At 37.9% G+C, this 24,545-nt stretch overlaps 1 protein-coding gene across 1 annotated transcript; it reads left to right on the plus strand.

Moving 5' to 3' along the window:
- Positions 1-4,237: 4,237 nt before the first annotated feature.
- On the plus strand, positions 4,238-23,848 carry hspa14.L (heat shock protein family A (Hsp70) member 14 L homeolog). The gene is given in 14 exon segments (NM_001098698.1): positions 4,238-4,299; positions 6,817-6,897; positions 9,621-9,703; positions 10,095-10,143; positions 11,710-11,815; positions 11,902-11,992; positions 13,122-13,226; positions 14,455-14,616; positions 15,504-15,659; positions 15,770-15,872; positions 18,313-18,528; positions 18,911-19,084; positions 21,618-21,688; positions 23,539-23,848. Coding segments are annotated over 14 exon segments (1,530 nt in total). The 5' UTR covers positions 4,238-4,242; the 3' UTR covers positions 23,615-23,848.
- Positions 23,849-24,545: the final 697 nt, after the last annotated feature.

Consider the following 24,545-nt stretch of genomic DNA (forward strand, 5'->3'; position numbering starts at 1 on the left):
CTTTTTGCATAACTGTGTCTTGTAAGCAGAGCGGGGGAGCTTGGAGTGGCATTTGCTTCTTGTTACCATGTTTGATTTTTCGAACAAACGAGGAAAGGCTCAGGCTGCGTGTAAAGTCTGTTATCAGTAAAGCATTTATTTATGAAGGGAGTTGGTGGTGGGTGGGGAGCCACAGGGGAAAACATATTTAGTAAAGAAAGGCTGTATTCTGTATTTAAACTTTAAGACCAACGATTTGGAAAACACAGTGGGGTCACTGCCTACAGTCAGTACAGAGCACATACGTTGGGCCAGGGATAGATAAACGGGTGTGTGATGTAGCAGCTCTTAAATATGTTGCACACTAACTCAGTGATTTTTAGACATACTCGAGATGTGGGCAGAACTTCTAAAAGGCACAGGGAGAACATCTAAGGGTAGGGACACACTGGGCGATTTGGGGAGATTTAGTCGCCTGGCGACTAATCGCAGCGACTTTTCTCCCCGAATGCCTCCCCTCACTCTGCGCCTGGATAAAATGAAAAGTCGCCGGCGCTAATCACACACGGCGATTCGTTTTCCGAAGTTGCCTCACGAGGAAACTTTGGGCGACTTCGGAAAAAGAATCGCCGCGTGTGATTAGCGCAGGCGATTTTTCATTTTAGCCAGGCGCAGAGCGAGGGGAGGCATTCGGGGAAGATTGGTCGTGGAAAGTCGCGGCGATTAGTCGCCAGGCGACTAAATCTCCCCAAATCGCCCAGTGTGTCCCAGCCCTAAGACAGCGTTTCACAAGAGAGAGCTATTACCAACATTATGTTGTAATTGTGGCATTGTTTTATTTTAAATACTCTGCTATGTAAACAGTTTGATGTAATACACGTGATACACAGATCTATGATAAGCCTCTACTAATTGTTAGTAATTCATCCATTTCTGAGGTAGCTTAAAGCAACAGTAACACCAAAAACTGAAAGTGTTTTAAAATAATGACAATATACTGTGTTGCAATGCACTAGTAAAACTGGTGTGCTTGCTTCAGAAACGCTACTATAATTTATACAAACAAGCTGCTGTGTAGCCATGAGGGCAGCCATTCAAAGCTGAGGAAGGCAGAAGGCACAGGATGCACATCAGATAACCAATAAGCTCAGTAATATGCAATGGGATTCTTCAAAATGTATCAACTGTGTATCCTGTACTTGAACACTGGCCTCATGGCTACATAGCAGCTTGTTTAGCAACACTTACATTTTTTGGTGTTTTTGTTCCTTTAATGTGTGGCTGCAGAGATTTCAGCAAATCCTTCTGCCCGTCTTTATACACTGAACTGTACAAAGCTGAAAACATCACAATTGGTTGTGGCAGCAAAATGATAAATAACCTTATCATAAGCTATTTTCTCGTTGAATAGAAATGATGCTGAGATTTGAAAGTCTCTCTTTTTCCATATATGAATATAAAGACGTTATGAGCTGATTTACAGGATGTTCTGGCATTCATTTTTAGTTTCCTATTTTGGGGCTTTTTCCACATACATCTGCAGCATGAAGATCATATTTCATCAGTATTTATACTTTACATTTTTCCTCAGGCCAGTGGTAATTTATGAAACACCAAGGATGGATATTATTTTGGCTTACAAGGCTTATTTAACACTTTTATTTCAAACAAAGTGCAGAGAAAATCATAGTCTATGTGAAAGATAAGAGATTGTTCTGCAGACAAAGCGAGTTTGACGAATTCTCTCTAATATCTGATAATGCATCCCATGCATTGATAATGTCTGTTTAGAATGCTTTCACAGCTCTTGCCCTTGATGACCCCCCAGGCTAACTACCCCCCCCCCTGGGAAATGCCCCATACTCCATACTTATCCCTAGCCGCAGATTCTTCCAGCGGAGTTGCACGCATCCATCTTCCGTGTCCTGTGTAAGTTGACTTCAAACGTGTGTCGTTTTTCTTTTAGATTTAGTTACACGACTGAGTAAAGCCGTGTACCTACATCTAAAAGAAAAAGGATACAAGTTTGAAGACTGCCAAGTTCAGCTGTTCCTTCTGCGCAGCCGCGCAAAGAAGAGGAATACAGAAAAGGAACGCTGCATGGTGCTCACTGGAATTACCCTGGGCCGGTTCAGTTTTCTGCTGATAGGAGCACCGGCTCTGGGTTTCAGGTAAGTCAATACAATTATTTGGGGGTGCCTAACATTTGGCACCCCCAAGTGCATGAAGCCTTACCTTCTCCTTTAAGAGCCCAAAGATTTTAGTTAAACTAGTCATTCCACTGCTGAAAAGTTTTTAAAAAAAATGTAATATAAAAATAGTGAAAGCAAAGTAAAATTGTATGTATAGGTGCACACTTGGAAAGTATGTGTATATATATAAATATATATATATATGTGTGGGTATGGGTGTGAGTATAGGTAAGAATAGGTGTGAGCTAAAGTAAGTAAAAAAAAAAAGACAAAATAAATTAGGTGTAGAAAGGGTAAATAGGTGCAAACGTGTTAATAGATGCAGTCAAAAACATAGAGCCACCATTAGTTGAACAGGGTAGGTATGGCGGGTGCTACAAACCACGTGAATCTCAGCCACAGCTTCAGGCTACATTTCAATACAAAAGGGGGGTTGTGGCACTCATAAGGCTAAGTAAAAATGTATTCAAGTATAATGGAAGTGCTACTGACTTGGCACTAAGTAATTCAGTATATATGCAAGTGCAGTATACAGTGCAGTTCATATAAATAATGAAATTCATTCATTTAAAGGAAAAGTTCAGTGTAAAAACAAAAATTGGGTAAATAGATAGGCTGTGCAAAATAAATGTTTCTAATATGGTTAGTTAGCCAAAAATGTAATGTATAAAGGCTGGAGTGAGCGCATGTGTAACATAATAGCCAGAACACCACTTCCTGCTTTTCAGCTCTATAACTCTGAGTTAGTCAGTGACTTTAAGGGGGGCTACATGGGACATTTCTGTTCAGTGAGTTTGCAATTGATCCGTAGCATGGAGCCCCCCCTTAAGTTACTGCCTCGTAACCAATCAGTGGAAACTGGAAGCAGGAAGTAGTGTTCTGTTAGACATCCAGTCACTCCAGCCTGTATACATTACATTTTTGCTAACTATATTAAAAAAAATATTTTGCACAGCCTATTTGCCCAATTATTATTTTTACACTGAACAATTTCTTAAAAATTCATTGGAGTTTCATACCTCCCAACTGTCCCTTTTTCAGAGGGACAGTCCCTCTTTTGACAGCTCAACCCGCAGTCCCTCTTTTGTACTGGAAAGTCCCTCTTTTCTCTGCACTGAACAGCCAGAAAAAGAAACAAAGTTTCTCACTTAATTGGCTTTTAGCAGAGAGCCCAGAACAGCTAACAGGTGCAAATAAGATACTTTGTAACAATTTTGAGACACAAAAACACAGTTTAGATAAGGAGAAATATTTTCAAACTTTCATAACCTGCCAAATTTTGTAAAACAAACATGGTAATTAGGGGGTGTGGCCACAGAAAGGGATGTGGTCAAAAAATCGCTGCGCTACGTGTGGAAAAAAATTTTTTGTCCCTCTTTTTACTTCCAAAATGTTGGGAGGTATGGACTTTGGCTTATGTTTAAACCCTACCTATCTACCTGCCCGTCCCATTGTTCTGCTTTGTCATTGCTAGATATCCATTCTTTGAAAGTAACCTAAGTTTTGCATAACTTATCTAACTTGCTTTAGGTTAGGGGAACAATGATTTTGCTATGGGGCCCAATAACTAGTTAGAAGTAGATCAAATGAATAGTAAAAATGATTTAATAATGTGCTAAAGCCAGTCAGTTAATTGGGGCCAGTAAAATGTTTTAATTCATTGGGGAGGTCAGGTGAGTTAGCCCTAAGTTACACCTACACACCTGGCTGTCTGCCTATGGCACTGCTCTGGGCTGTCATTGTTAGACACATAAGTTATACATACACGTTACTTATTAAAAGTAAAGTCATTTACATAAGTTAGTCTAGAGCAATTTTTATCTGGAGGGGTAGGACTAAAACATTGTCCGGAAAGGGTGGGTTAAAGATAGTGTTGCGGCTTCCATTTGTAATTAAGACATTGCTTAGTAGCTGACACTTCCGGGAGCGCTCTGTACTATCGGCTGCTTCCGGGTCCTAAGAGAGAGTACTCCGCTCCGGTAGAGGGAGCTGAAGACTGAATGCACCGTCTCCTGATGGGGTTCCTCTGATTGGTGCATTTTTTTTTTTTTTCATTCTGCCAGACTCCACGATGGCGGCTATCGGTGTGCATTTGGGTTGCACATGTGCCTGTGTGGCAGTGTATAAGGTAAAGAGTAGGGGAGTGTGAGAGGAGTTAAACATGTTCTCGCTGACATTTATGATGCAAGTGCAGGATTCTTTACGCCTCCCCGGAATGTCTGTTTTTGGTTTCCCAAATTATGTTATTTTTCCGAACCTGACTGTAATACTTGTTATATTTTGATTGATTCTATTAGGCAGTTATTTAAGCTTCGTGCCTGGCATAGTTATCAGCATCCCTATAGAAGTCATTAAGCACCTTCCTGTGTGTGTTGTACAGGGTATTGTAGGAGAGCAGTGTCAGAGCCAGGAGACTTTCACACTCTTATGATACTCACTGCTAACTCCTACGTCTGGCTCACCCAGTCTGTATTTTCTACTTGTGCCTTGGGCAGGTATTATTCTTCAGTTGACTCGACATATTTTCTTTGTTGTATTTTTAGGGATTTGTGCTTGTAGGGATGATCTCTTTGTTGTGTTTGGTGTCTGAAAGCCGTTTATAAATGATTTCTTTAGAGAATTCCATTCTGAATGACTTTGTATGGGACAAAATCACAGAAAATCACATTACTCTTTTCCCCCTAAGCTGTTTACTGGCAATGGGCTTACAATGGACTACTTTTCTCTAGTGCTTGATCTGTAACCTTTTTTATCCCATGAACCACTTTCAAATATAAAAAAAAATAGTTGGAGAGCAACACAAGCATGAAAGCCCCTGGAAATGCTAAATAAGAGCTGTGTTTGGGTATTTGGTTGCCCCTGTGTGGACTGATGTGTTTGGCAATACACCTGGTTTTCAGAGCGGGTGTAAAAAACAGCCCAGGCAAGCGCAGGTGCACGCTCACACACACACACACACACACACCCTGTACCTGTCACAGACATACAGAGACGCACACACTGTACCTGTCACAGACATACAGACACACACACACTGTACCTGTCACAGACATACAGAGACGCACACACTGTACCTGACAGACACACACACACTGTACCTGTCACAGACATACAGAGATGCACACACTGTACCTGACAGACACACACACACACACTGTACCTGTCACAGACATACAGAGACACACACACTGTACCTGACAGAGACACACACAGAGACACACACTGTACCTGTCACAGACACACAGACATACAGAGACACACACTGTACCTGACAGAGACACACACTGTACCTGTCACAGACACACAGACATACAGAGACACACACTGTACCTGTCACAGACATACAGAGACACACACACTGTACCAGTCACAGAGACACAGACATACAGAGACACACACACTGTACCTGTCACAGAGACACAGACATACAGAGACACACACACTGTACCTGTCACAGACATACAGAGACACACACACTGTACCTGTCACAGAGACACAGACATACAGAGACACACACACTGTACCTGTCACAGACATACAGAGACACACACACTGTACCTGTCACAGACATACAGAGACACACACACTGTACCTGTTTCAGAGACACAGACATACAGAGACACACACACTGTACCTGTCACAGAGACACAGACATACAGAGACACACACACTGTACCTGTCACAGACATACAGAGACACACACACTGTACCTGTCACAGACATACAGAGACACACACACTGTACCTGTCACAGAGACACAGACATACAGAGACACACACACTGTACCTGTCACAGAGACACAGACATACAGAGACACACACACTGTACCTGTCACAGAGCAATGGGAGCAACATCCAAGGGGTTGGTGAGCAACATGTTGCTTACAAGCGACTAGTTGGGTGTCATTGCTCTAGTGCATGTTAACCAATTTTATCTCATCACAATTTTGCCTTCATTGAACTTAAGCATTACTTTGTGGAAACACCAGTGCTGCCAGGTGCCTAGCATATACTGCATATTATGTGGCATTGCGTACCTCGGTGTTCATTTTCATGATCTTACACCATATTGCCCATAATTTGTGGGACTATATTTCCTAAGGATTGATAAAAAGGGCATGGTTGGAAATGAAGGTGCAGAGAAGGGAAAAACAAAATGGATGGCTGGAACAATAATTTAAGTGAAGGTTTTGAAAGTAAAATCATTTAATAAAGGTTGGAAGGAATATGAAAAGTGTTTGAAGAGGAAGGGCTAAGATGAGTTATGAGAGGTAAGAAACTGCCATCTCTGGCAGCAGCTTCTATACATTTATTTACAAGCAGGGTTGGCTTTACATAGTGGGCACCCCTAGGCCTGCTCCCTTTTCTTCATCTTTTTCATCATCGGGACCAGAGCAATGGGGATTGGCTCACAGGAAATGTAAAATACGATTGTTTCTCCTTCACATCCCCACAGTTACTGAACCAATGTGGGTGTAGTTGGGCAGCATGCCGCCCCTTAAAATCCTACCACCCTAGGCCTGGGCCTTGGTGGCATTTCCACTTTCCCCAAGCCTGTTTACAAGTAATCATACATCACATTACACATGGTGGGAACTGTCTATTCAGTCATGTTTACATTATTTTTATTTCCTCTTTGTGTTCAGGATGGACGTGCTGATGTGGTGGCCAATGATGCTGGTGACAGAGTCACCCCAGCCGTTGTTGGATTTTTGGAAAAAGAAGTGGTAATTTATCATAAAAATTATTTAATCACTTTCACATTGCTTGACAATAAAAATAAATATTAATATATTATTATTTCCATATTTGTAAAGTGTTTGCATTGTTTAGCAGTAAGGTGTATACTGGCTTTTTCATGAAGTGGCTTAAGGCCATGAAATGCATCAAGCGTGTGGTAATTCATCTACGAGTTTCTACACATACTGATTTTAATGGATGCAAATAAATTGTGATTTTATTAAGAAGACACAGTCGCCTAGAACTCTGTGAAGTGATTCAGGTTGGCAGCAGAAAGATGTATACATGGAATATACAAATTCCATACAAATATGTTTTGTTTCAAGGGCAGCTATCATAAAAACCTAAATTAAATTAACCTTCATCCCATACAAATAAGAATATTTCTAAATATAATCGAACAATCTGTACTGTTAATTCAATAATCAAGTTACTCTTCCCTATTCCTTCTCTCAGCAATGTGTCTCTCTACATTCAGTTTTGTGTCAGTTGGCTAGCTCTAATACCTTTACATGATCTAGGGGAAACAAGCAAACAACCATGATAGTTACTGTCAGTCAGAACCTAACCGACTGCATAACGAGAGACATTGTACCAAGCGAGATAGGGAAGAATAACTTGATTATTTCAGAAAATGAAAAGAATGTTTGATTTATAGAAAGACTTGTATTCCCATGAGATAAAGCTTCTTTTACATTTTCATTATTTTCTGCTGTGACCTTTTTACTGCCAGAAGAATTTTGCACTTCCTGCCAGATATGTTTTGAACATTTTATGCTCTTTCAGTTTAGGGGTATTTCCTAGATAAATGAAATACCCCTTTTCACTAAAACCTAGGATATTCGAATATGCTGAAATGTAATCCCACTTTTGTTAAAAAAAAACATATAGGCTTCTAAATACATAAAAAAATATGTACAATAGCATGTATAGGCCTCCCTAGATACATAGTCTTGTGCAGCTAGGAGTATGTGGGTGATACAAGGAGGCTGTATTGAAACAGCACAAACTCTCTGACAAAAACCGCTGGTGCAAGGAGAAACTTATCTCTTATATTCTACATAACAGAGAGCAAAATATCCATATCAGATTTTATATTAAGGGAAATTTATATTTAGTGAAGTCAAGGGGCTAAAAATTTTAAAATTCAATGTGTAATTTTTTAAAGTTAGGTTTTCGTTTCTATTTTGGCTCTGCATTATGCAGTTTAAATTGATCTATTTTACTGATCCAAGCAAACAAAAAGTAGTTTAAAAAGTGAGTTAAGATTGCTGTTTTTCAGTATGGGATCTTTATTCGAAAAGCTTGCGCCCCATGGGTTTCCGGATTTTTTTCTGTAACATGGAATATTACTTGTCAATTAAAAATATTTTAATATTACATTTACCCAATAGGATTGTTTTGCCATTAAAATGGATTCAAGGAGCTTAATTAGCATCAAGTACAAGATACTGTTTTATTATTACATAGAAAAAGAAAATAATTCTAAACAAGTACAAATATTTTCTGGATTTTTTTTTGCTTAGGATCTCTCTAATCCTCTTCCGTTCCGTTATCCATGCCACTGCCTGTCCCTAGTGGCAGCGGCATTGGCAGTCTGATGAGATTAGCTATAAAAATTGCAAATCACCAAATATTCTAATGTTAGAGACTACTGACTATATAATATGTTTAAAGATTATTTTTAATTTGCTTATTTCTTACTATGTAGGCCAAAGGTTAAAGGGATACTGTCATGGGGGGAAAAAATTTTTTTCAAAATGAATCAGTTAATAGTGCTGCTCTAGCAGAATTCTACACTGACATCCATTTTTCTCAAAAGAACATATATTTATATTCAATTTTTAAATCTGACATGGGGCTAGACATATTGTCAATTTCCCAGCTGCCCCAAGTCATGTGACTTGTGCTCTGATAAACTTCAATCACTCTTTACTGCTGTACTGCAAGTTGGAGTGATATCACCCCCCTCCCTTTTTCCCCCCAGCAGCCAAACAAAAGAACAATGGGAAGGTAACCAGATAACAGCTCCCTAACACAAGATAACAGCTGCCTGATAGATCTAAGAACAACACTCAATAGTAAAAACCCATGTCCCACTGAGACACATTCAGTTACATTGAGAAGGAAAAACAGCAGGCTAAAGTCACATGACCAGGGGCAGCTGGGAAATTGACAAAATGTCTAGCCCCATGTCAGATTTCAAAATTGAATATAAAAAAAATCTGTTTGCTCTTTTGAGAAATGTATTTCAGTGCAGAATTCTGCTGGAGTAGCACTATTAACTGATGCGTTTTTTTAAAAAAAAAAAACGTTTTCCGGTGACAGGATCCCTTTAATTAGTTTTTTGCTTGTTTATGGGTGATATTGAAAAAGCAGGTCTTAAAGGTTCTCAATGCACAATTAAGATTCACAATGCAATAAAAGCCTAATCAAGAATATTCCATTGTAACATGCAAGTATTTATTCGCAAATTTGTCGTCTTTGCAAATTTAATTACATTTCCCCCAAAATGTTTACACCAGTTCTAAAAACCCATAACAACCAATCAAATGCATGCTTTTAAACTGACAACAAGTAAACTATATGTGCTGATGCTAGCTGAAGAGTTACTGAAACTGTTGCAAAGTTTTCAATTTTACATTACATATACATTTATTTTTAACCAGTCTTTAACAGTTTAAAGATTTTGATCACTTTTGCTTTCTAGATTGTTGGCCTGGCCGCAAAACAAAGCAGAGTTCGAAATGCAGCTAACACTATTGTTAAAGTAAAGCAGATTCTGGGAAGAAGGTAATGAATGTTTCGGACTGTCTAGAGAATTTACAGCTATACTATATGAACCACCCCTTTAATCTTGTTAAAACTGGATATGTATCATTTTTTTTTCTACAAAGAACTGCCCAATGCTATTTACAGATTTATAAAGTGAATAATAAATATTTTATAAAATGGGAAATTTTTATTAATGATATTTCTTTTTTTGTGCAAGGGTCCTTTGCCCATCATAATGCCACAAACAAACAGTATGGCATACATGTTAAGGGATTCCAGAACTACAGTATTTAAGGTGTCAGCTCAGTGGTACTTTTCTGTGCAACACTTAGTTATTCAATTTAAGCAACTGAAGCTCTAGACTGTGTAATGTTGTTAATATGTATGATTTGATATACTTTATTTTCAGCTATGCTGATCCCCACGCTCAGAAGCACATCTCAGAAAATAAATGCATAGTAAGTAAACAAATGAATATTATTGTGAGTTGTGCATTGAACATAGTAAGATGCTTAATTAAGATGCTTAATTTTTTTTAAAACATCATTGATTCTTCAAACCAGATTCAGTTCAGGAAATTGCAGGACAGAAAAATGTAGGTGGTGCTTGATCTTAAAGGAGAACTAACCCCTAAAAATGAATGTGGCTAAAAATGCCATCTACTGAACTTATTGTACCAACCTAAGATTTCAGCTTCTCAATAGCAGCAATGATCCAGGACTTCAAACTTGTCACAGGGGGTATCAACAACACTCACATGCTCAGTGGACTCTGAGCAGCTGTTGAGAAGCTAAGCTTTGGGGTCCTCGCAAAATTATCAAGCAGAATATGAGATTGGCGGGTAATATAAGCTGATGCTACAAGGCTGATTATTAAATTCTGATGCCAGTTGCACAGGTTTCTTTGCTGCCATGTAGTAATTATCTGTATTAATTACTCAACCTTATAGTGTGACATTTATATTCTATGTGTACTGTATATGTTGAGTGGGTCTCTAAACTCAGTAAGTGACAGCAGCACAGAGCATGTGCAGTGAATCGACAGAAAAGAAGATGGAGAGGAGCTACTGGGGCATCTTTGGAGGCACAGATCTTCCTTGCTAAAGGGTTGTGGTGGCCTTGGGATTGTATATAAGCCCAAAACATAATGTACCACATTTATAGCCTACTTCTTTATTCTTTAGTGTTATCACATAATTAGCTTCTTTTTAAAAATAAAACTGTGGTTGGTTTAAGGGAGGGATTTTTTTTTTTTACAGAACTGTAATTACAGCTGGAGAGAGTGAGGAAATACAAGTAAAATGAATGATCTGTTAGTGCTTTCTAATTAAAAATTACAAAAATGTGGATTTTTTTGTTTAAAAGAATAGACAGCACATTTTCAACCAAGTCCTGGTTCCGTGTTCATGGTTAAAAGCTGATAACCTTTAACCAAGGTTGACCCACCTATAGTGTGCAGAGGTAATTTTATCCTTCAGTGGTTCCCCAGGCTCATTATTTGAGTGTGACAGAGTAAAGCCTATGAATGCCTTATAAGGCATGAAACGTGTAAGACTTTGAGTAATTGATCTTTAAATTTACTTCTTAACTGCATCCACTTCTCTTGAGATGGTTTGGTTTTTGTGCCAGCCTGTGAATAAAGATAAGTGTTACAGAAGAAAGTCAGGAATCCTGTCCAGGAAACTTTATGGATGCATCATCATGTAATATGCAATGTAGTTTGATACAGCTTGCAACTGGGTTTTTTAATATCATACAGCTTTATAAAGTCTGTTAAAGAAAGGCAAAAAAATGTAGAAGGGCAGGAATACTATTTAGCATTGTTTCATATGATTGATTTTGCACGCTTTAGTTCAAAAGTCCTAAAAGAGTCACTATAACTGGGAACCAAGATTTAGCAAAATGTATTATTGTCTTTTTCTACACTAAAACTTAATGAAACCATAATTTGTGTTACAAGATGTTATCGGATTTAACTCACACTTCTAATTTTAAAGTGTAGCTTTTACTTCTGTATTTTTCCAGGTTGTGGAGAAAGGAGGAAAACCCAAGTATGAAATTGATACAGGAGAAATCCAGAAACTTGTTTCATCAGAGGATGTTGCGAAGTTAATATTCAGCAAAATGAAAGGTTACTATTATTTGCAATAGTCACAAATATTGATAGTTAATTTGTGTAATAATGACTCCATTTGTTTTATATTCTTTTTGGTGCAGAAACGGCACAGTCAGCATTGGGATCAGATGTAAATGATGTGGTCATTACTGTCCCATTTGATTTTGGAGAGAGCCAAAAAAAGGCTCTTGGGTAAGTGCTGGTCATTTGGTTATTGTGCAGTACTGGCATGTGTTTTTAACTCCTTGTGGATAGTCATTTTCAATGTAGCGATATGTTTAATATGTTGTATATAGTGCAATAGAATAAAACTATTTAGCCTATGTGTGTTGAAAATAAATTGGTATGCAATTGTCTGTATATGAGGGGGCATTCAGGAAAATATGTTAAGTCACTATCTCACAGTGAAGTTTCTTAAAAAGGAATATCTTGGAAGCAATGCTGATCACTTTACACTTTAACATGACATGCATTTTAGTTTTTATGCTGCTATTGTTGAAAGCCATTGCTGCAGTGTTGTCTTAGCACAGTAAAAGAGAGAGCGTGGCTTGATACCAGTTGATTTGTATTGTGCATGAGAAAAAAAATATTGTCTGGTTTCTGGAATCACTGACCCTAACAACCAGAAATCAACCAGTCAAGATTTTAGATGCTTTTAATATTATCTTCTAATAATTATATTCCAATATAACACTTAATAAAGGGCATATAGCCTGAAACTTGTGTGACTAAACACTGATTTGCAGCAAGTTATCCTCTGTGACTTTCTCTCAATAATTATAGGTTCATATATTGCAATATAAATATAGTATACATATATCTATTTATAGATTGAAAGCTCATTGGGGCAGGGGCTTTATTTCAATTGACTTTAAAATTCCCTATGCACTTTACAATTCACATTGGTTAGTTAATTTAAAATGATGAAATCTGGCATTTCCGTAGTGGGTAGTGCATAGATTCTCTAGAAAGCAGAGAAGTATTTGAAGTCCCAGCATCACAAAGATCGATTATTATGTTTTCCTTTCAATCCATATCTGTGACATTCAGTCAAGTATGTATGTCTGTGTTAAAAGGGGGGACACTATTTTTGGAAGCTGAGATATTGTTTATGCCCTATATTTTACATTTTAATATAGTTTCCCAAAACGAAACCTGCAGGCAGAATCAGTATTTATTTCACAAAACTTTGGGGGGAAAAAACAACTGAAACTGCTTTATTTAAATATATCCTGTTAACATTTTTATTATTTACAGATATATATTATAATGCTGCCTGACTGTATAGTTTTGATTTTAATAAGATTTTTTCTTGATGCAGAGAAGCAGCATTGGCTGCTGGATTTAACATACTGCGCATGATTCACGAGCCATCTGCTGCTTTGTTGGCTTATGGAATTGGTCAGGAATCTCCTACTGGTAAAAGGTAAACATCTTTAATTTCCCTTTTTACTATTGAGATTATACATACACAATCTATCATTAAATCAATCACCATTTTTACAAACTAGTTTTGCACCTTACAAATCTGTAACCAGTACACTTTTATGTACCTTAACTTTAACCTGCCACATTTATCTAGGAAATCTACAGGTGACAATCATGACACTCAAGATGTTTGCCAATCACCAATTCTAAATCCTCTGCCATACAATTAATATGTTCAGAGCTACTCTTCCTGAAAGGTGTTACCAGTCTTCCAAACATAAACTGCCCATAAAAAACTTAGATGGAACCATAACCCCACACATCTTACAGTAGCTAGTACACCTATCTTTGTGATGTTGAGTTGTGTGGAGAGTTGGGTCTTTAAAATAGGATTCGTTATCCAGAAAGTCCCTAATTCCCGGAAAGTCTTTCTCCCTTTGACTCCGTTATAATTAAATAATCCAAATTTTTTTTAAAAAAAATTCTATGTAATAAAAAAATAGTACCTTGTACTTGATCCAAACAAAGATACAGTTTATCCTTATTGGAAGCAAAACCAGCTTATTGGGTTTATTTAATGTTTACATGATTTTCTTGTAGACTTAAGGTATGAAAATCTAAATTAGACAAAGATCAATAATCCAAACAGCACCAGGTACCTAGCATTCTGCATAACACGTCCCATATCTGTACTGCATTGCTGTCATGCAATAGTAATAACTCTCTTGCTGAAGGAACAACTTATTTTGGATTTGCCACCATACTGCATTGAATGAAGTAGCGTAGGATTCTAAACCACATTATAATGTGTGCATAGTTGTTCTAGCCATTAAAACCCTGATTTGGTATTCCTTTGGGATGTAATCTCTTGCAAGCAGGCCTCTAATCATACTTTTTCATTTTGTAACCCCTAATTGTTATAATATTTTGGTAAAGTGCACAAACATAGTGTTTTTGGCCATCAAAGGGAAACTAAAACTGCGCACACTATTTACCAGCTGTATTTACACTTCCACCAGTGCTGCACAATATGTTGGAGCTTTATAAATACATGTTAATAATAATGCAGTTCCTTAAATGTACCCAGAAACCGTCTGCTTCTCTCCACCTGGCTGCACTGGTTACTTGATTTTGTTAAGCGAGCTCTTTACTCAATGAAAAAACACTCAACAGTCTATCTATGGCTTATGTTTCTAAACAAGTGATTTTTTTTATTTTCTTTCCAGCAATGTTTTGGTGTACAAATTAGGTGGAACATCACTGTCTGTCACTATGATAGAAGTTAACAGTGGCATATATCGTGTCCTTGCTACAAGCACTTATGATGGTATTGGAGGTGTATGTTTTACAGAGGCTCTGGCACAACATTTAGCATCTGAATTTCAAAGGTAATGTTTTATCTCCACATTAAGGGTCAGGGCACACAGGCAGATTCGGGGAGATTAGTCGCCCTGCCTTCCCGCCGGCTAAAATGTAAATCACCGGTGGCATGGCATTCGGAGTGATTCATTTTCCGAGGCCGCCCGAAGTTGCCTCATGAGGCCTCAGAGCTACTAGTAGCAGCTACTTTTTAGGGTTGGGGCAGCCATAAGGGTTGGGGCAGACGGGCAGATTCGGGGAGACTTAGTCGCCTGGCAACTAATCGCCTCTTCTGCCCTCCCCGAACTGCCTTCCGCCTGCTTGAATGAAGAATCGCCTGCACTAATCCACTCGCGGTGCTTCGATTTTCAAAGTCACCCGAAGTTTCCTCGTGAGGCAACTTTGGAAATGTAAGCGCCGCAAATGCATTTCGAAATTCAAATTTTCAATTCGACCCTTGATAAATGTGCCCCGTTTTTTACATTTATTTGATATATTTCCCTTATGGCTACAAAATACTTTGCCACAAACAATACTGAGAATTGCATCTGCTAAAACACTTGTGTCTTAGTAAAGCCAATTATCACTATTGTCTATTTTATAGCCATGACAAATAGCTGTTACTAGTAGCTTTGTGTGTCATCATCCTAAGAGTTATTTAATACTCCTAACCCTTTGATTCATCTTATTATATTTTGTCTTTTGTAATGTTCTTTCTTTTGTAATCTCTAATGTTGGGATAAGCTGAATCTCCTGTTATTTATTACCGATGATATCTAAGACAGGGAATACTCAAATAGGAATGTATGGAAATGTATCACTGCACTCCAGAACAAAGGCTGATGTTACTGTGAATACTTTTTAATTTTTTTTGCTTTATATATGATGGATCTTGTCTCTTTTTCCTGTCTGTTAGGACCTACAAACAAGACATCAGAGGCAATGCCCGCGCCATGATGAAGCTGATGAATAGTGCTGATGTCGCAAAGCATGCCCTGTCCACTTTGGGAAGCGCAAACTGTTTTGTGGATTCACTTTATGATGGCATTGACTTTGACTGCAGTGTTTCTAGGCAAGCAGGACTTACATTTTATTTAACTTTACAGTTAATTTTATATGAATTTGTACATAGATGTCAATAAGGTGAGACGGATTTAATGTCCAGTTCCTATCTCCTTGCAGGGCTCGGTTTGAACTAATTTGCTCTTCACTGTTTAACCAGTGCATTGATCCAATCGAAAAACTACTGGAGCAAGTTGGATGCAAAGCTACTGATGTGAATCAAGTGAGTATATGTGTTGTTTTTTCTTTTTAATTCATTTTATTGTGGAGAGTATTCTTAAAGGGGTTGTTGGACTTAATAAAGGATTATTAAAGGATTCTGTCATGATTTTTATGGTGTAGTTTTTAGTTATAAATTAAATTCACTCTACCATGTAACATTTCATTTCTAACCCAACAAGTGTGTTTTTTTATTTTAGTTGAAATATTGGTTTGTAAGCAGCCATCTCATGTGATTTTTGCCTGGTCATGTGCTTTCAGAAAAAAAACAACAGTGTTGCACCATGGAACTGCTTTCTGACAGGCTATTGTTTCTCTTACTCAATGTAACTGAAGGAGTTGCAGTGGGACATAGATTTTTACTTTTGAGTGCTGTTCTTATATCTACCAGGGAGCTGTTATCCATTTACCTTCTCATTGTTCTGCTAAATTCCCATAAACTCTCATGAACTCAAAATTCAATCAATCAAAGATTATTATAAAAATCTAATTTTTTAAACTCTGGTGAATAGGATTGACCCGAAAAATCGAATTCAATTCAAATTTTAAAAACTCCCCAAATGATCCCAGGATGTCTTCTATTGACTTAAACAGCAATTCGGCAGGTTTTAGGTGGTGAATAGTCAAGTTTGAGTTCTTAAAGGGCCAGAGTATAATAAATCGCGAAAATGGAATTAGAATTTTTTAAAAAATCTTGAGTCGAATTTGAATAGCGCCCTAGAATTTGACCGTTTTGACCATAAAAAAAACCTCAAAATTCGGATTTCGAATTCAAATTTTCTATTCGACCCTTGATAAATGTGCCCCGTTTTTTACATTTATTTGATATTTCTCAGCAGCATCTGTGAAACATTAGCAACTAGTGTATCAATCTAACAGTTGCTTTTAATGAAACATGAGAATCAATAGGAAATGTATCAATTTAGAATAGTTACAACCCCCCGAGCTGCTGAAGGTGAAAAATTAAACTTTAAATTTCATATTAGAAAAACCGTCAGCAGATGACATTTTCGAACAAACTGACATAGCAAAAGATAGCAATCAATATCTTCCAGTCAGATTATACCTTAACAAAATCTCCCAAAAAAACCTAGTCCCTATGCAAAACCTATAAACTGAAAAAGAATCTCTTCTTTGTATTTTAATGTAAAGCAAATATTTAATTTTGTTTTCCTTTTTTACCATAAAACTGTAAATTGAATAAAGATAAGTTAAAGGAAAATTATACCCCCCCCCCTTCCAAACAATGTAGGTCTCTGTAAAAAGATATTGCATAAAACAGCTCATATGTAAAACCCTGTTTCATGTAAATAAACCCGTTTCATAGTAATATACTTTTTAAGTAGTATGTGCCATTGGATAATCATAAATAGAAAATTGCCATTTTAAAAAATAAGGGCGACCCCCTGGGATTGTACGATTCACTGTGCACACAAACAAACCAACAAACTATACTTGTTAGGTCACATGAGCCAATTCTGTCTTTTGTTTCAACACTTATTCCTGTTACAGTTAGAGTTGTAGTATTTCTGGTCAGGGGATCTCTGAGGCAGCACAGAGACCATCATGATATGGGGGTTCAAGTTAAGAGATGTAAAAGGGCAATATTTACATAAATATATATTCCAGTTTGTTAAAGGAGAAGGAAAGCCAACAGATTAGCCACAATAATGGAAGCTAGAATGCTATATTTATTCTACAGAATGCTTTACCATACCTGAGTAAACAGCTCTAGACACTGTCTCTGTTTGTTTAGGATAGAAGCTGCCATATAAACTTGGTGTGACATCACTTCCTGCCTGAGTCTCTCCCTGCTCACTTACAGCTCTGAGCTCAGATTACAGCAGGGATGGGAGGAGGGAGGGGGGAGGAGTAAACTGAGCATGCTCAAGCCCTGCCCTGGAGGTTTAAGATGAAAATAGGAAGTCTGATACAGAAGCCCATGTGTGCACAATAAAAGGAAAGAAATGTGGTGTTTCTTTTGACAGAGGACTCAGAGCAGCATTACTTTGACGGGTATATTTATATAGACCTTTCTGATAAAGCGTGATTCATTTTAGCCTTTCCTTCTCCTTTAAGATTCTTTAATATGCCACTTAATATGATATAAACTATCTGTTGCTTAAGTATTCATTCTGGGAGTATAGTTTTCCTTTAATAATAACAATCTCCGAATTATATATTGTTTCATGTTCTCTTTCTGTACCAATTCCCTGTTATTGAAACAGATCCAATCTTCTCAGCCCAGTTTTTTTTTTTCCCCGATTTTTGAATTCACATTATCCCCACTACCACTCCAGTTAAAAGTTATTCACCATATTTTCTAAAACTCACGGGGACCATAGTCAAACTGACTGTCCATCATAGACAATAGCTAATGGTATTATTGAGCTTAAAAATGTTATTGTAAGGTCCGTACTTACATGTATTTTGCTTGCTTGCAGGTAGTATTGTGTGGAGGATCGGCACGCATACCAAAATTACAACTACTAATTAAAGACCTTTTTCCAGAGGTGGAAATGCTTAGCAGTATACCTCCTGATGAAGTCATTCCTGTTGGAGCTGCCATACAAGCTGGCATTCTGTTAGGCAAAGAGAATTTATCCACAGATTTGGACACCATCACAATAGAATGCTTAGCCAGTGATATATTAGTGAAGGTTTGTAACTTCTATATAGAATACCTTTATAACACTGTAGCTTGGCTTTACACAAAAACACACAAATATTTGTAGTTCACCACTCCAAAGGGGATGTGTGTGTAGATGGTAATGAATTGTCCATTAGTGATTTCAAACCGTATTTTTTCTTACTGCATACCAAACTCCAACTTGTATTCTGTGACAATAGAATGGCTTCAATTGTGGATCATAATGTGGTGTATTTGCTGAAAGTAGACCTCCATACTGGTATTCTCTTTCCCTCTCTGCCATGTATCATTCAGTCCTTATCCCTGGCTGAGATAGTGGTTTCTTCTACAGTGACTCTTCATAGTTAGAGGATAGTTTATTATTTTACTTTGTTTTCCTCTTAACATTGTAGGAAACAGATGAATCTGGTAATAACAAATTCACAGTCTTGTTACCATCCGGCACCCCATTGCCTGCTCGAAGGCAGCATGTGCTTCAGGCCCCCGGCAACATTTCTTCTGTGTGTCTGGAGTTATATGAATCTGTTGGAAAATCTACTGTATCTGAAGAATGCAAATTTGCACAGGTAAATTACAAATTACAAATATTGAGCACAAATTGTTAAATGTGCAAAAAAAAAAATGACTAATAAAGAATGGAAGACATCAGTAACATTAAAAAATTAGTGTTTTAAAGTAATACAAATATAGAGTGCAGTGGTAAAACTGATGTGTTTGCTTCAGAAACACTATTGTTTATATGAATAAGCTGTGTAGCAATTGGGGCAGCCATTCAAAGGAGAAAAGACTCTGGTTACACAGCAAATAAGCTCTGTAGAACATAGTGGTGTTATCTGTAGGGATGCACTGAATCCAGGATTCGGTTTGGGATTTGGCCAGGATTCGGCCTTTTTCAGAAGGATTCAGATTCGGCCGAATCCTTCTGCCCGGCCGAACTGAATCCTAATTTGCAGATGCAAATTAGGGGCGGGAGGGAAATAGCGTGACTTTATGTCACAAAACAAGGAAGTAAAAAATGTTTTCCCCTTCCCACCCCTAATTTGCATATGCAAATTAGGATTCAGTTCGGTATTCGGCCCAATCTTTAATGAAGGATTCCGGGGTTCAGCCGAATCCATAAAAGGGGATTCGGTGCATCCCTAGTTATCTGTTATCCACTATTTAACCTGTGCCATATAGCCTATTTTCAGTTTCCGCCATTGCTACACAGCAGCTTGTTTATATGAACTATACTAGTGTTTCTGAAGCAAACACATCAGTGTTACCAGTGCAGGGCCACAGTAAACTATATTTTCATTACGTTAAAACACTTTAATTTTTTGTTGTTATGTTCCTTTAAATATATCGCACCTTCAGATCATTGATCATAATACCAGTTCCAGTTTTTTTACAGGCACATAAATGCAATTAACAGCAATGCAAAACCAAAAACACAAAAAAAAAAAAAGTGAACCAACGCAATATTTTCAAAAGATCTGTAAAAAGAAATATACCGTTTCATTTAAGAAAATGTTTTTCTACCCAGACCAACCAATACTGGATAGTTGCATTGCAAGGTTTCTGAAGAAGTGGTAGAAGTGTTAAAATGTGTATACACACATTATGGGCCCTATTTATCATGCTGTGTAAAACAGTGGAGACAAATTACCAGTGATATTGCCCATAACAACCAATCATATATTTGCCTTTGTTTTCTAACTTGTAGGTGACTGTTGAAATTGAATTGCTCATTGGTTGCTATTGGCAATATCACTAGTGAGGTTTTTCTCCAGTGTTTTACACAGCATGATAAATAGGCCCCTATTTGTGTGTGCTGGAAGTGTGCAAAAGCCCACCCTGAAAAAAGCAAGTGAAAATAAATGTGTTTGTCTGTATGTGTGTGCATGTGTCTCGTACCTAGGGGCAGCGGGACGGCCACAGGATTCAGTGTAGTGCTGCCATGTGGACCATGTTAGCTGGGGAGGGCTCAAGAAGTAGAAACCAGGGCTGGATTGGGGGTAAAAAGCAGCCCGGGCAAAAAAAAATCAAAGCAGCCCACATGTAAAGACGCAATGGTCTGACTTGTACACATCCACTCATAAATTGGTAAAACTGAAAAAATGTATGCGCATAAAGAGCTGCCTTAGGGGTTGTTCACCTTCAATTAAATTTTTAGTATGATGTAGAGAGGGACATTCTGAGACCATTTGCAATTGGTTTTCATTTTTTATTAATTGTGGTTTTTGACTTATTAAGCTTTTTATTCAGCAGCTCTCCAGTTTGTAATTAAAGCCGTCTGGTTCCTAGGGACAGAGTGACTGAGAGAAACAGAGAGAGGGACAGAATCACAGAGAGTGCAGAGAGAGGGGAAGAGAGAGGGGCAGAGTGAGACACAGTGAGAGGGAGAGGGGAAGAGAGAGGGACAGAGTGACCGAGAGAGACAGAGTGACAGGGAGAGGGTAAAATAGAGGTACAGAGTGACAGAGAGAGACAGAGTGACAGAGAGAGGGGAAGAGAGAGGGACAGAGAGACAGAGTGACAGAGAGAGAGAGTGACAGACAGTGCAGAAGGAGACAGAGAGAGAGTGACAGACAGTGCAGAAGGAGACAGAGAGGGACAGGGACAGAGAGTGACAGGGACAGAGAGTGACAAAGACTCACAGAAACAAAGTGCAGAGAGAGATCCGGTCTTCAGCGATGTTCACGATCTTAAGGGGGGCCAGCTAATCCTGAAAGAGCAGCACAGCCGGCCCCCCTTTAAATCTAAATCTTGCTGGGCCTGGGACTGTAGCCTCCTGATAGCGCGCGGGCCTGCATAGAGCACGGCAGCACCAGAACAGAGGAGTGAGAGGGGCAGAGCAACAGTGGGAGAGAGGATGCAAGAGCGGTCCTAGAGCCCGTCTGATGCATTGAAAGGCAGTGGCACTTTCTAATAAGGTGTAGAGATCAGGATCGGCCCACTTAAAGAAAAAATAGAGCAGCCTCTCGGGCAAATGCCCGAACAGACAGATTGTCAGGCGGGCCTGGTAAAAACAATATAAATATGAAAGTGTAAATGCATCTAATCAAGTTATTCTGTATTATATTCACATGTGCATTGTCACTGTTGTTTCATTTACAGATTGTTCTCAAGGATTTACAAAAGAAAGCTAGTGGTGTTCATGACATATTAACAGTGCTGACAATGAAGAGGTACAGTCTGTTTGGATCTGTGGTGAATGTACCATACACTTTGCTTATAGCTTTACTATTAATTATAGCTTACTCTACTTTCAAATGTGTTATTCCAAGACTGCACTTTGTCCAACTGGGCCCAGTTTTTGTATTTTGCCAAATCTATCCAGGGTGGTACACCTGGCTACCATATGTATTCTAGGAAGCTTGCATTGATCTATAATTTGAATTTAATTTCAATGTTATTTGGATGTTTAAGAAATGCTGTCCAAGGCTGAAACTCTCACCATCTGCCCAAAGTATATTGTATAGCGTTTTTGGTCTCTCAAAATACAATAGAGAAGGATTTTCAAGTTAAACATTTCTGTGAATTTAATTATTCATACAGTATTAGATTTTTTTTCCCAAAGTCTAATTCGGGTACAAATGAGAATTCAACTGTTGATAAATCAGCCCCTTAGTCACCTTTGTGTATCAAAATGAATTTGGTAGATCCCTTATAATAATCACAGAGGCAATATCATTCATGTGACCATAATTTATTCTTCCAAGCTGGAAATTTCTTTCCGGTACTCCACTCCAGTCCCCCGATTTGCATAGTCTTTCCGAAAAGCCAAAAGACTGCCCTGCTTTTCCTTTTGTGGAGTAAATATGGCCTCAAGGACTGATTCTCTTGTTGTCTGGCCCAAACAAACATATATGTTTTTTGTTTCAATTTTATCTGCCTATGCTCTCTCTGCACTGGCCGATACTGTTGGTGCATCACACATTTTCAAACCTTCCATACTAACATATTGATATCCAGTGGTTCAGTCAGCATACATGTACTATACTTGTTTCATATAGTTCTAGATGTTTATGCGCAGCTTAAGAGGGACACATAGGCATATCAATATCAATTACGTTAAAGGACAAGGAAAGGCAAAAAAAATAAAATCCCATTTTTACTTTCTTTAATGAAAAAGAAACCTATCTCCAATATACTTTAGTTAAAAAATGTGTACCGTTTTTATAAGAAACCTGACTGTATGCAGTAAAATTCTCCCTTCATTTACTGCTGTGGATAGGAATTGTCAGATGGTCCCTAACTGCTGAGCAGCGAAACAATCATACTTATGAACAGCAGGGGGGAGCCCCCACCTTACTTACCAGCCATGCAGAATTCAAGCATCTTTGTTTATGACGTTCCCTAAGCAGCCCAGACCACACTGAGCATGTGCAGGGTCAGGGTCAGGCAAAGATGTTTAACAAAGTTACAAGATGACAGCCCCCTGTGGCCAACTTTGAAAGCATAAATCATTTGTTTGATTAGGCTTTGTGGTGCAGTAAGTTCATACTTATGTTTAGTATACAAAATACTGCATTTCTAGCCTTATTCTATTTTAGATTTTAATTGCTGATTGGTTGCTATTGGCAACATCACCGGTGATTTGTCTCCAGAGTTAAAATGCCCCCTCACATGTTATGTCCCCTTATCCCAGATGAAAACATAGACCTCTCCATTTTACCTTTCCTTCCAGTAGGCAGTCTACAGAAGCCAGTTGGGCACACATTTCAGTTCCAGGATTAATTCAAACTATTATGTTTGTGCTGCTTTGAGAAGTGAATGCTAATAATTTGAATATACTGTACTAGCCTATCCATAGAGGATCATGGACAAACAATATCTGATCTTAATTACTCTTATCTTTTTAATGGTATGTAATGTATCATTTTGGTTGCATAGACCTATTATATTAGTTAGTACATTTTAGTAGTAATTCATTTTTTAAGTCTATATTGTAAATCTTAACATGCTGTCATTTAAGTGGCAGTGTATAATCCCTTGTATTTTGCAGAAAGATCATTTTGATTTCTATCTATTTCAGAGATGGATCATTGCACATAACTTGTACTGACAAAGACTCTGGCAAGTCAGAAATGATAACCGTTGAGACTTCTTAGGAGTTTAAGTGACTGTTTACTCACCATGGCCAGTTTCAGCCGTCCTCTTACCAGAGGCTATCAAAATCATTTTTTTTTTGTCTTTAGTGCCACCGTGTAGGATAAAATGAACAGAATCTTTTGTATTCAAGGACATACTTTTTAGACGTTATGAGTACCACTTACAATGATTTCCTTTGTCAGGAATTGTTTTGTTTTTGCCAACAGTAAATCAAATCAACAAATTACATTTCAGAAAACTGCCTCTCTAATATTTGGATTTATATTGCTGCTATGAGATGTTCAAACAACATGTTATTTGCTATTCTAGTAGAAATGATGTCAAATGCTTGAAATGGATTTTTATCAGAACAACTACCCAAAAGTAACTTGTGTGATTCTTGTACTTAAACATTGTCATGTTTGCTGCCAGTAGTCTGCGTGTGCTATTAAATGCATGTATTTTCTAAAACCTTCCAAACTGTTAAAATAAGTGTGAAACATACCTCAAGTGCAAATCAACCTATTTAACTACATATCATTACCACTAGTATAAAAAAAAAGCTGTATCTCTGCCCAAAGTCTATGAATTAACAGACTTCTTTACTACAGACTGTGTCATATCACCAGTATTGTTATACTCTATTTTCTATCATAGCAATTGAATAGTTTTTCTCTATGCAGAGGTCTTCACAGGCTACTGTATTTATCGCTATTTTGGAAATAACCCTTATTCTCAAATGCAGTGCATGGCGTGCAAAGACAATTCTGGATTTCCTTCTTTATGCCAAGAGTTTGGGTAAGGCCATCAAAGCAAGGCCCATACAAGATTACTTTGCCTAGATGGTAATGGAAAAACCTTTCTAGCCTCAACACTGAACTGGATTTCTCAATGTGACTAAGGCCTGATGGCTCCACATCAGTGCCCACCTTCACTGTTGCTGAAGGGAAA

The sequence above is a fragment of the Xenopus laevis genome, chromosome 3L, assembly GCF_017654675.1.
Source record: "Xenopus laevis strain J_2021 chromosome 3L, Xenopus_laevis_v10.1, whole genome shotgun sequence".
Taxonomy (NCBI): Eukaryota; Metazoa; Chordata; class Amphibia; order Anura; family Pipidae; genus Xenopus; species Xenopus laevis.